The sequence below is a fragment of the Anoplolepis gracilipes genome, chromosome 14 (assembly GCF_047496725.1).
Source record: "Anoplolepis gracilipes chromosome 14, ASM4749672v1, whole genome shotgun sequence".
Lineage (NCBI taxonomy): Eukaryota > Metazoa > Arthropoda > Insecta > Hymenoptera > Formicidae > Anoplolepis > Anoplolepis gracilipes.
In genome coordinates, this window is record NC_132983.1 from 3,640,947 (window position 1) to 3,655,396 (window position 14,450).

Here is a 14,450-nt window from a genome sequence, read left to right on the forward strand (position 1 = left end):
CCCGATTAAAATTCGTGTTCCTAGCAATTAACGTATATTTTTTCCGCCAACGTCAACGCAGAGTTGCCTTTCAATTGCGTGTAACATTATACGGAATAAACGTGAATGCGCAGGTATGTACGTGCTGGTTTCATCAAACTAAATTTTAGAATAACAAAATAACTAAATAATCAAATAAAATCAATAATGCGATTTAAATAAACATATTTTATTCATCAGTGCTCTTGCTATATATATATATATATATATATATATATACATGTTTATGTCTATTTTATTTGTTAATTATTTTGTTCTTTTTTTAATAACAATAACTTCTTTTAATAACATTTCTGTAGAACCATTTATATTTCTAAAATCTTTGACATTTGAAATTAATACGTAATATATAAATGTTAATATTACAATATTATTAAATACTACGCATTAAATGTTCTCTTATGATGTATCATTTTCTTAATTATAGATTGAATAATTATGTATCTCGTATTGAATAAAAGTTATTTTAACTTTACCACAGAAATTAACAGTTTTATCTTTACAAGAGAATCTACAGTTGTGTACAGAATGTTTTTAATAATTATCATTCAACAGCTTGGCAGAGGAGCAACAAATTTTTTTTTGAATATAACTCAATTCTTTTATCGCTGGCGATCAAAGTTTATTTCACAGTGATTTGCGAATATATATGCGCCATATACATACGATTCAGTATTTGTGATGGCAAACTACGATAAACAAATGTAGTCGCTTTCGATTCCGTGTTTTTCAATCATGAAGTATGCTGCTATTTATTTTAATAGTTTAACAATTCAAACAAATATGTGTTTTACCATGTATAAAAAATAACTATAATAGGCCATTTTTCTTTTTGTAAACAAAATTCAAGTTAAAAGATTACAAATATGTTAGCTTTTTTTGTAAACAAAAAATTCACTTTTACACATTTTCTCCGCTACGTAAAATAAAAACAACTACATATTTTATAATGATATTATTAATTTAAAAATATCTTATATATATATATATATATATATATATATATATAGTTATTTATGTGAGGTTACGCACGTCATTAAATCAATTTGAATCACGAATGCAACTATTCTACGCTTCTGCGTAATCATGAATACTTGATCTGATTACACGTGAGTACATATATTATGTACCTCTAACGAGTCAATTTATATCCATAGAAAATCAGAAAGCATCTATTTATACTGTTTCATACATCATGTTCATTTGAATCAACAAGCGATTATCTAACAAAATTTTATAAATGTTGATATTTCATATTTATTCAGAAAAATTAATAAATTTAGAAAATTATTTAAGTATTTGAGATTAATTATTTTAAAGAAAAAAAATTGTTTTCTATATTTTTGTATGAAAAAGTCATCCTGTTAAAATACATAAATGATAATTAATATGCATTAATTATTCTATTATTCTGGGCGAAGGCATTTGTAGAAGTAAATCGATTTACATATCTCACAAGAGTTAATTAAGCTGCTTGTATTCTATAATCAATTAAAAAAGAATATAAACGCATGGTGACAGGTAGAGAAAATGCTTCCCGTGAATTCTTCGCCCTGATAACGATCGCGGTTGAGCATGTACGAATAAAGCAAGCCTTGTGTTCCTTCGTAGAAATCGCAGTCATAATGAACACTCCGTGATGTACAAAGCAAAGGCTTTATGCTACGAGAGGTTTGTGGCAATATGCTCTTTGGCGCATTTAAATGCCCTTTCTTCCGTTGTTGTAAGGATTGCACCTGAATCCGCTGATAAGATTACTAAACTGAGCCTTGGAATTACGATGGAGAACGAATGAAGTGCGTTTGAAGCGTTCTTTACAAAGCGATCAAAGCAACTCACAGTTTATTATGTTTTGAACGATTTCAGCTGTAAATAAGTCACTGTACAAGTAAAAAATATTTATCGATAGGATAATAATTCTGATTCTCTCATTCATCAATCTTACATAAATTTTGCATTGTAAAAATTAAATATTTATTAATAAAGCGATTCTATGTAAAATATAAATATTGTTACATATTCATTTTTTACAAATTTTATAAATAATAATCCCCAGAAATTTATGCTACAAAAAATAAAAAAAAAAAAGGAAAAAAACGATTAATATCTTGAAATGTGAATATGTATCTAGATGGAAATTGAATTTTTTGCGGAACGAGTTATAGAGATTTTCTCTTTTATGACGCGTGAACGAAATCGCTATAGTTCTAAAGAGCATTAGCGATTTTTCTTTCTCGTTCCCCGAGTGGGAAATAAGACTGATGTAAAGAATACAAGTTTAAACCATGACATAAGCCTATTAGCCGGCAAGATTTATCCCCGACCAGCAGTACGTGCACCCACGCGATTTCACGCAGTCCATTTGAAACGGTTTTATATAAAACGGTTGGTAAGGTTCTTTCAAAGTTCATTTATTATAGAGCACGTTTCGTTAAAAATTACAATGAACCACCGCGTAAAAGAAACAGTTTCAGCAATTATCGTATTTTATTTGTAACTTTGTTCCTCCAATGTCTCGTCCCGTGAATACACTCTGAAGAATTTCACGAAAGAAAGTCAAGAATTTAAACTTTAGAAGTTTCTCAAAATTCTAATTCTGAGACAACAATAGACAAGAGGAGATAAGATTTATTTCTTAAATACATATTTTACTTTGACACAGAAATTTTGAAAATGTTGAAACAGTACGATTATTCCGAATGACAATATTGAAAGAATGTTAAATATTTTTAATAGAAAAAACATTTTTGCGAGAACAGTTATAGAATTGAAAATTGAACCTGAGAATTGAGAAATTCTACAGCTTTCATAGCTGAAGTAAATGATTTACAACAAACTTGCACATATCAAATATTGAACAATTGCTACTCGGAGTAAATAGAATTATGAATTTTATAGTTTTTCTTTAATTTTAATGATAAGCATTTCTAATAAGTTAGAATATATGTTTCTTTTCTAAAAAAAAAAATGTAAGAAATCAGAAACATTATTTGTTTGTAAATTGAGTTGGTAACTAAAATTGGAGCGTCAAACACGTTGCGTGTTTTGTGGAATATAATTTTAGGTATTTCTCTTCCGCGATATTATGTATGCACTATTATTATTCGCATAGCGTGCACGTGTCAAGGTGCACGAGGACAGTTCCAGTATTACGATAGAGCGAAATTCTCTTTTTCATTTCGCGCACCACTCTTATCTCTATAGGCAAAACAAAGCTAGAGAAATGAGATAGCATTAAAAAAGACAGGGAGCGAAATGTGCTGCATCCCGATGCGACAATATATTTAGGAGACACTTAGAAAACATATAGTCTATCTAAATTACACGCGACATACATTTGTAAGATTAATATTTATGACGCTCCTAACATTTATATAATCATGCCAAACCTTAGGAGTTTAATTGTATTGTCTTGAACAAAGCCATGACAATTATGTTGCTTTCTCTAAAATGGATTATTGCCAATAAATTTCTTCATTTGCAAACATGCGTATCAAGTGTGTAATTAAATGGCTTTACTTGATTTCGTGACTGTTGTTAGATGTAAATGTGCAATTTCCATTTCACTTCGTAACGGTTTAGTTTCACAAATGGAGATATTTCGCATTGCTATGTCTACAACTTACATTTCGTAATTATCCCGTTTCAACGACGGTTTAATTATTATTCTCTTTTTGATGGACGATAAATCTATTACGCTTTATACAGGATGGCTATTAATTCGGTTGATTAAAGTCGAATTATTGGATCTATGTTCTTCTACAATTACTACGATAACGTAGAGATACACATTATATACATAGAAATATCATCGTAGAAACAAATAATCGTATACAAGACTATTCAATTCCTTTACGTATTTAAATATGATTGACGTAATTAACACTTGCCTAATCTGTCCTATTTTTTAATATACCGCTTTGATTATTGTAACACATATGACGACAAAAAATCAAAGTTTTCTATTTTAATTAATTTATCAAATAAATATTATTTCTAATAACTTGCAGTTTATTTTTAATAAATAAGTGAGAGATAAATAAGTAAATAAATATAAAAAATTGCTAATTACAACTAAAAATAACTAACAAATATATGAAATAACTAAAAAAAATTATAATACCGTGAAGAAAATTGTTCACAATCATACACAATTTTTATGTTAATCAAATTATTAATAAGAGATAAATTAACGACGGAAATATGTTTCGCATGAAGACTGATAATATATAAGTGATAAATTTTGCACGTGTTTCATAAATAATTAGATGACATCGCGGGGTATAATATGTGCAATGTTATAATAATTATAGCTATGCGTAAATTCATTTTTATCTCGATTAATATGTAATAAGTTGTTCTACTAAGTTATTAATATATATTCGATATTAAATTTCTCTGTCTCTCTCTCTCTCTCTTTCTCTCTCTCTCTCTCTCTCTCTCTCTCTCTCTCTCTCTCTCTCTCTCTCTCTCTCTCTCTCTCTCAATAATTTCTCTAATATATAGTTGCTTCTTTAGCTGCTCATTAATTTAATTTTATCAATTCTTAATTTGAAAGTACTAATAAATATATGACAGATACTTTAGATTATATCAGTAGAAATCGTAGCAAAATAATTAATAATTAATTTTTATTAATAATACACGCTAATTGAAGCATACATAATTATACAAATAACATTTCAAAACTGAATGTATTTTTTTTAAAATAAAAATCAACTAACTATTGTAAATGTTTTATTTAATATATTTACTAAGTAAATATATTAAATAAAATTTATCGTAAATTTAGTAAACAAATAAAAATTAACTACTTCTCTTATTTACAACTAAAGTTAAATTATGTGATGAAATTAAGTGCACCTTCGGTTACCCTTTTCTCTTGTGAGAAAAATTCGAGACGTTCTTCCGTCCGACTATCAGCGACAGGGATACGGTGAGGTCTTATGCGGGTGCATTACACTCGCAAGTGCATCGCTGATCTCGCAAGGTCAGTGTACCGGAATAAGCCGCGTTATTTTTTCAAGGATGTGCACGCGATGTATCGTTTTTCGTGCTCGCTCGAAAGCCCAGCTGAAGGCAGTCACTTAATATGTTTCGAGGAGGGATTAGGTGTCGTGTTTCGTCGGACTTAACCGTATAATGTAGACTTGCCAGACTCGACAGAGCATCTGCTTCCAAGCCCTCGACTCGTATCCCTCCGAGGGACTCGAGGTCTCGACTTCTCGAGGTCGCTGGGGAGATGACTGTGAGATTGGAAATACCGAGTGAGAGAGACAGACAGAGAGAGAGAGAGAGAGAGAGAGAGAGAGAGAGAGAGGAGAGAGAGCGCTATTATGTATGAACACATAAACGGGTTGTGAATGTGTAGGAGTATAGATTATGACTGACATAAAGATGACATAGTGATAAGTGAATTCGATACATATCGCTGCCACTAACGCGATTCAGTTGTCAAGGAATTATTGAAAACGTTCAAATCAATATTTAATAGGTATTTCGTATTAAAATGCAGTGTCGAGACATATATATATATATATATATATATATATATATATATATATATGTGCAGTTATTAAATTAAATCAAGATTTATATAACATAAGCTCACATACAGATTTTTTTTTAATTTTTGTTTAGGAAACATCTTGAAACATATTATATATAAGAGAGAGCATATTATACATAATATTTATTATTACTATTAATATTACACACACACACACACACACACACACATATATATATATATATATATATATATATATATTATTATTATAATCATAAATCTATATCAAAATGTATAATAAATATGTAGCTCCATATGATTTGTTGCGCGCTTGTATGAGGAGCGCTTCAAATTTGAATTAGTCTGTTTGATATATGTGTTGCGATGTCAAGAGAGATACATATATATATATATATATATTCGAGAGATTACAAATTCTTACATGGGATCCATATTGTGGGATCTATACGTTGTTAAAAACAGTTGTTGCGCGTGGTAGATCGAGTTCTTTGAAAATGCGCTGTGGTATTGTCTTGTTATGAACATGTGGTTCGCGCACAAAGATAGTCTTCCTAGTTCCTGCCGTTGCGCGAAAGGATATATGCAAACTTGTTATCATTGCAATGGGAAATTTGTATGCCATTAACGCAACAGTTGATAAAATAACGGATAAATGTTTTTAGAAATATATTAAAACATCTGTTTTTCTTTATGTCAAGGAATGAAAGAGCACTACATTACGAGAAAAAAATAACAAACCAAATAACTATTTTGCAAAATTGATTTACATAGCTAAAAAAATATTCTTTTTATATTCCGAAAGTTTGCATATATTTCGATGTTTTTGCATACGCGTAATTTATTCGTTTTTAACGTAGAGGCGATTTTTATTGTGTGAATTTTTGATCATGTATATTAATATATCAGTAATATTTCCTTTTATTCGTACAACAATGTTTCAAAAGTAATTGTATAGTTTGTTTTGATCGATTAATTATGCTCGACTAATTATAATAATAATAATTTTCCACTCACAAATGGTCAGTTAATAAAATTTTCGATTAAAAAGTTCCATTATTATTATTCTACATCTGAATATTTTAATCTATTAATAATATGTATTGTATTAAAAAAAAAAAAAAAAAAAAATATGCGTTTTATCTGAAAAACCATAACTGTCAAAGATTTTTTATTTTGTGTGATATTACGACATATAGAAGCAAAGATATAGTCTAATATTGTAGGTCGTGTTTCAAGCGCGCTACATTACAAAGACAGTTATGTTCGTATATTTCTTTTTTTCGGTACGACCATCGGAGCGGTTTCAAACTTAAACGAGCCGCGGCTGACCTCACATCCGCTTCTCTTGGGGCGTGAATAGAATCAAATGGAACGGAGGGTTACTAAATGACAATGGTCAACTCGTACGCGCCGGTTCTTATTTCCGGTACAGCGATGCGGACATTGTTCATCGCATCCTGCGTAGCGTATGACAGCCAAAGGCGCGTTATCATTTTTTTTATATATCTCAATTACTTTGAAGAACAATATTGTCTTATTGTGTATTTCGTGAAAATAATTTGTTCTCAAAAATTTGATAAATTTATATAAATTATAAATCTAATTAAAATATAAAATTATTTATATGTTATTTATTTATTTTAAATGTTTTATGCTCTGTATAAATCTAATAATATTTGTATAATAAAAAAATTGTGCTGAACGTCTTGCAATCATTTTATAATCAACTCTTCTCAGAGTTTAATTAAGATACATGTACAATGTTACGAGGTAAATACAAACGCGTAAGGATTGGAATTATCGTTATGTGTCGAGAAAAGTGTTTCAGTAAACGCACAATTACCATTCGAATGGCTCAATTTGCACTGTTTTACATTCAGCTTGTACCTTTATCTTTAGAATTATGGCGGTTTCCCCTTCTTGGAATATTATCATAATAACGAAATTGTATAAACATTTGGTATATGATTTTGTGTGAGTGATTATTTTTATAGTAATTGAATACAAGGTGTAAGATTAAGATGGTCATAAAGATAGATAAAATTATATCAAATTTCACGCAAAAATTTTGCTATTTATATCGCGCGTTAATTAAATATACGTAGTACTAGTAAAAGATTTATTATAAGAATATAAATAATTAGATTATTTAGATTTATGATTTTGAAATAAAAAATTTTGTACAATTCAAATATATATTGTTCCTATTATCAATCTCTCTCCTTTAATCAAATAAAAATATTACTTCAATTACATAAACTATAAAACAAAAAATGTAAATGTAATATTTCAATATTATGTCTGTAATAATTTATTGCAGTTTTGAAACTTTTCCATCCTCGTATAGTCTGATAATTAAAACTATAAACATCTGGAGATTAAAGCAAACTTTAATTCCGATCAATGCTTTTATTCTAAATGTTTCTCTTTTGAAATTTTAAAAGAGAAGAAGGACAAAAAACGTGAAGCATCCGATATACATACTTCATAGGAAACGATTGTTGAACGTACGTTATAGTCGTGTACAGGGAGTGTTTGAAAAATGGAAAATAAAATTAAGGTTAATTTGTGCCGCGTTGCTTCCAATACGTAATACGGGTCATGAGCTTTTGCACAGAGTGCGTAATATATAATGCTAACATGAAGACTTTCTCACGTTGCGGTCGATGCGTGTAATTGTTGCGAATAAATGACGTCACAGTAGCATCGCGTAGCGCAAATTGTTCACGGTTAATGAATTTACGGCTCTCGACCGTTCAAATTCCAAACAGGATATTTGAAAATGCATACAAAATTACCGGAAATGTTCAAACGTGAACATTAGCCATTATGGTCTCATTATGGCTATCGTCAATCCGTCCGTTTCAATAAATTCTTAGCATATTCGTGCATACAAAATGTTACAAACAGCGTAATATATTTTCTTTCAGTACATTAAACAAAAAATTTATGTATGAATTTGTAAGCCAAATATTTCAGTATTTTTCTGTGGCTAAAATATTATACAGTATTTTTCTGTGATTATAGTATTATATAACTAGTATTATATTACGTATGCTATAAAATTAATAATATATGCAATTTTAATATATACTTTATTTGTTCACTTATAAACGGGAAAATTTCTTTAATGTTATTTAATGTTTATAAATAATCATACTCTTTGCGAATTAAATTCTTTACAAAAAAACCGTATACTTTTTATTAAATGCTAATCTTTATAAAGATTCGATTTTTATTTTATAAAAAAGCTAAATCTTTTTATATAACACATTTGATTTTATAAAGTTTGCAACACCAGAACACAATATTGTAAATGTACAAGTTAAAACAATGTCAGTATTAACTGGAAAAAAATAATAAAAAGAGGAAAAATATAAGCAATTATTAAAAAAAGAAATAATGAAATAATTAATTTATATAATTTAAATAAATAATTTATATATATATATATATTTATTTATTTATATTTAATTAGTAATAAAATAATGAAACAAATTAAGTATGATATATGCACATATGTCTTGATTCTCGATATTTATATTACTTTAAATATTATAATGCGTATCTAATAACAAAAAGACAACTTGAAAAACATTTTCAGTTAAATATATCTATATATCTCATCCCCCATCCTCCCCCCCTCCTCTTCGTCCGTTAAAACTATCAAATTGTAATCTTCATGTTAATATATTTTTCGTTTTTTTTAACTAACAATTTTCTCTGTTATCTATTTTCAGTTGGCGTCAGCACTGATGCTTTAGTAAAGATATTGGAGTTCTAAGAGAGAAAGAGGAGAGAGCAAGAGAGAAATTGCACGGGAAAACGGGACAAATATAGCAGGATGTGGCGCGTACGAGTCATCGTCTTCCTACTGGCAGTCACTTCCGTCACCTACGCCAAGGTGGCCGTGTTGCCGCACGATGTTTACCCCGGTTATGAGGTGACACAATTTCGAGGCGACGCGAGTCGTCCGTCCAATTTTCGTCTCCTGGAGACCGGTTACTCCAAGTATTTCACCGTGCTGGGCAATGGTCTGGTGATGACGACATCAGATCTAACGCCGCTGGTGGATCGTCCGGTCAATCTGATCGTCTTGGAGGAATTGGCCAACGGCACGCAGACCCATGACCTTCACCTTTACGTCATCAATCGTCGAAATATGCTGACCTTCTCGCACGACCGCCTTGGCGAAGGTGAAGTACCGGAGAATCAACTAGCCGGCACGCGAATAGACGGATTTCCGGTTCTGCGGGCGCGCGGTAACTTCCCGGTTCATTACAAAATCCTGCCAGACGATAACGGAGAACGTCCGTTCGCTCTTCGAGAGAACGAGTCCAACGAGACCGGCTTCAATCTCACCTTGCAGAGTCAGATGCAGGGCGTACGGATAGTGACGGCAAAACCACTGGACCGTGAAATACGCGGTCTCTATACCATCGTCATACACGCGTCAGACGGTAACTTTCTCAGCACGTCAAAGATAAGCGGTATCGTCCACGTGCTCGATCAGAACGACAACAGTCCAATCTTCGAGCGCGAGCTGTACATCTTCGAAATCAGGCCGACTAATCTGGACACGTTGCACAAGGGTAACGTGGCCTCGCTGCCCGGCTGGAAGAGATTCTCCACCGTTGGCAAGGTCACGGCCAAAGATGCTGACGGGGACAGGGTAGCGTACAAGCTTGTCACGCCCAGTAGTTTACTGATCGTTGTGCCGCAAACCGGCGAGCTGCTGCTGGCTGGGGAGCCGGAAGTCAGCACGGAGCAGGACAGCGAATGCGAACTAATCGTGGAAGCGCATGATCTACGCACGCCGAGTCGTAGCACCGAGAAACCGGCCAAGGTCATCGTGAGATTCCTCACTTCGGAACCGGACGAACAGCCAGAGGTGCACCGGATACAAAAGAGAAGGGTCACCCGAGCAGTGCGACCGACGAAGAAGGTCGATTTTACGGAGGCGGACGGAAATATCGAGGGCAAGATCGCATTTTATCTTGAGAAGGAGAATGAGAAAGAGACTTACAAGATAAGAGACGAGAATAAGTGGGTCACCGTGGGCGCCAACGGTTCTGTCATGGTCAAGCAAAAGTGGGACTATGAGGAGTTGGGTCCAGAGAAGACTATCGATTTCTGGGTTACAATTACGAACACAGGTACAGGTAATATCACAAAAATTTTCAATACATTTTATAGCTTATAAATCCTTTGACCACCTTGCTGTCAGTTTTTATTTGTAAGTATTTAATTAAATTTATTTTATATTACGCGTTATTAATATATTTTAAAAGTTATTATTTAATTTCATTTTACTTTAGTAGTTAGTTAGTTATTTTTGATATAATTAATGGTCAATTCAATGTTATAATATATTTGTCAATAGTTTTTATATTGTTTAATTAACTTTTACTTTTGCCGGTGTTCCACGTGTCAAGAGCCATGCTCGCGATATCCACCCGGTGTTCCGTGTCCATTTTACGATGGTATAATTTTTTATTTAAATAAGCATTTTGCTTGAAATAATTTCAACTGGCACATTTCACGATCTGTTCTCATACATTCTCACGCTTTTCTCCAATTCATATTCTATCTTTGGGGTTCCATTTAGGTTATGGTATTTCTGACTTAAATACACGTGAATTATTGGAAGAATATTGGCAGCAAATATAATGGTGATAGGTAGTAGATTATAAATATACGACAAAAAATATTTGAAAATGTGTACTATATATTTTATTTATAATATTTTTTTAACATATCTAGATATGTTTTTGCATAAATAATTTTAAATACTTTTAGGAAACAATATAATTTGTATAATTATAATATAAAATAATTATAGATGAAATTTGCGCTTTCTTTTAACTATAAGTTATAAAGTAACACATTACGTAATATGCAAAATATTTATTGTCGTATCTATCAATAACTTCTCCTTTCCACATATATACAGAGAGCTAATAATAATTGTAACTCTCTTTTCTTTTCTCGCATCATCGGCTTCCAAAGGATTCCAATGTAAGTAGCAATCCATATCGCCCATTTTAATACTAAACAAATAATGTTGAATATTGATCCATGTCATATTGCTTTCATATTACATTTTAATATCTCTCAAAAGACACTTCTGTAAAAGCATTTTCTTATTTACACGCTTTTAGTAAAATTTTAGAGATTTACTGTAAAATAAATTACTGTTTATCGATGCTGAACGCTATTTGTAGATGACGTTGTAAAAATGTAAATATTTGCATAAGAAAACACTAAAAATCATATATCAAAAATAAATATCATTAAAAAATTTAATTAAATCTTTCATTTTCGAGCAAATATAACTCTGTATTAATATGAAGAAACATGTATGTTGGATTAAATATTTGTATAATTCAATATAATTAAATTTCTTTCAACACACACAATATATTTCATTATATAAAATCTAATTCAATTCATTGTCTGTGAAAAATCATATTTTAATCAAATCAAAAAAATATATATATATAAAATTTATTTTTATTGATTAAATATTAATATCGAATTGAATTTCATTTCTTCTTTTATAAATAGTCTATTGAAAGATAACAATAAAATAGCGTTGCAACATAAAAATATTGATAAAAATTTCGCGACGTACAAGTAGCGTATCAGCAACTAACACGTTAATAGTGCTCTTATGACTGCTACGTATATATATACGATAATCGATGTAACGTTATAGATACCGACAATCAGCGCGTCATCATCAACATGAAGGACGTCAACGACGAGCCTCCGTATTTCATTAATCGGCCTCTACCGATGCAAACGGTCGTCCAGTTGAACGCACCGCCGAACACTCACGTGTTTACCCTTCAAGCCAGAGATCCCGACACCGACCATAACATCCATTACTTCATCGTGCGAGATCGAAGTACGTAATAACATGAGTAATCGAAGTTCAATATTTCGATCATTAACGGCTCATGCTCTCTCCATCATATCGCTGGTGATACGTAATATAATAAGTAACGGGAGATTAATCTACCGATGTCGAGAGCGTAAAACACACATGCGCGGTATACTTAATCTTCTTAAAGACTTTATAATTTTATACGATTTTTAGCAAAATATTTACGAGAATTATTTTTAGCTCGATCAAAGAAATATTGTTCGACATGTTCTTCTCTTTAAAAAATTCAATACATCTGTCATAACAAATAATTTATTTTTTCTGGTCAACAGTTTAACGAACAGATATGCGAAATTAAAATTATTCTCTCTCTTTCTCTCTTTTAAAGAGAGTTTCTTTTATATGTATATTCTCATATTCACAATTTTATAATTTGATTATTTGCTGTTTGTATTACATTATTACTTGTGTTTGAAAATTTTTATAAAATTAATTTGTCATAATAATTCAGTTAGAACAATTCAATTTAATTAATCAGAACAATTTTTTTTTCAAAAGAAAAATACAAAACTATATATCTTGGAAAATTTATTATGATTGTATTATAATAATTCTTTCTTTATATTAATATTTTTCATGATAAATATTATTGTATATATAATTGTATATATAATTAATTATTTCATTTTATAAAAGAATTAATTTTCATACGGGCAGAAAAGTAGTACACAAAAGTTATCATAACAAACAATCAAATTATTAATAATTAAAAAGATTAATTGTTTACATAAAGATCAAAGAATTTGATGCTGAATTTTTCATATGGAAAAATGTTCTCTTGATTCAAGATTATTGCTTCATTAATTAAAAGAGAAATATGCAGTGAGTTTAACATATGAACGTCACGTAGAAACACGCGGAACAATCGCGCGTACGGTCTAATTATTAATCTACATCTACATGCATCGTATCGGTGCAAATCGCACATCGACCTCATCGAAAATGCACCCGATGATTACAACGGTGACCCGGTATCATATTTCGCAATTTACAGGATTATATCGTAATGATGCTATTATGTCGAATGCTTTCCCACAACGATCGCGTTTCGATGTGATAAACAATTTTTGTTGCACAGTGCGTTATAAAGTATGCTTGTAATTTCACGCTGCGTTATTAATGTGCTGGCATTAAACTAACGGATAATAATAGCTTAAATGCTATCAAATGTTAAACTGAAATTCCATTTGAGTCTCGATCATAGATTTTGGATAGGAATCTACATTTGTATAACTTACATCTGCAAACTAAGCTACTATTTCAATCTGAGGTTTTAATATTATATAAATACTAAAAAATAATTTTATTTTTATATATCGAAATTTACGATGTAATACTAGGAGAAATGTTCTTTTATGCGTTTTAATTATTTCATTTCTTATAGTAATTTAAATACAGAAACGTATAATCGCCAAGTATCGTGTAATTAATGGAGCCCGCGCGAGATATTCCTTGGTTAGATTGTGACAAAGATAATGACTGCTTTAATCAATTAGTTAATTAATTAATTATCTACTATGCACACGCAGCTGGTGGCCGCTTTGAGGTCGACGAGAGATCGGGGGTGGTACGTACTCGTGGTACCGACCTCTTCCAGCTGGATATGGAGTACGTCCTTTACGTGAAAGCCGAGGATCAGAACGGTCGTATCGACGAGAGGCGTTTCCAGTCGACTCCTGAGGAGAGACTATCGATCGTCGGTGGAAAACGCGCACCGCAGTTCTATATGACGGCGTACGAGGCCGAGATACCAGAAAACCAGAAGAAAGATTCCGAGTTAGTTCGCAAGTCATTTCGATACTCATTTAACTCTTTACAGATTCGTATTTCTATGTATTTCAAGGAAGATCTAAAGTTCTCTCCAGCTTTCTTCCACATAATTAAAAATAAATAATAATTTGGCAATTCTGTCAGATGAGATTACAGCTTTAA

The 14,450-nt window shown here is 31.2% G+C and overlaps 1 protein-coding gene and 1 long non-coding RNA gene across 10 annotated transcripts in view; one reads left to right on the plus strand and one right to left on the minus strand.

Annotated features, from left to right (window-relative positions):
* The window catches only part of LOC140673262 (uncharacterized), a 115,952-nt gene that overhangs the window by 44,032 nt on the left and 57,470 nt on the right, over nt 1-14,450 (minus strand). The window lies entirely within an intron of this gene.
* LOC140673240 (neural-cadherin) overlaps nt 1-14,450 on the plus strand; it is a 192,860-nt gene that overhangs the window by 28,043 nt on the left and 150,367 nt on the right. For 4 of the 9 annotated variants that reach the window (XM_072906041.1, XM_072906040.1, XM_072906048.1 and 1 more), the window contains exons 2-5: nt 9,310-10,731; nt 11,005-11,052; nt 12,288-12,479; nt 14,048-14,294. In XM_072906041.1, coding sequence (XP_072762142.1) covers nt 9,414-10,731; nt 11,005-11,052; nt 12,288-12,479; nt 14,048-14,294 — 1,805 coding nt within the window. In that variant the 5' untranslated portion in view covers nt 9,310-9,413. Of the gene's footprint in view, nt 1-9,309; nt 10,732-11,004; nt 11,053-11,072; nt 11,588-12,287; nt 12,480-14,047; nt 14,295-14,450 lie in introns of those variants that run through there. The other 5 variants (XM_072906046.1, XM_072906045.1, XM_072906044.1 and 2 more) reach the window with 4 other exon arrangements.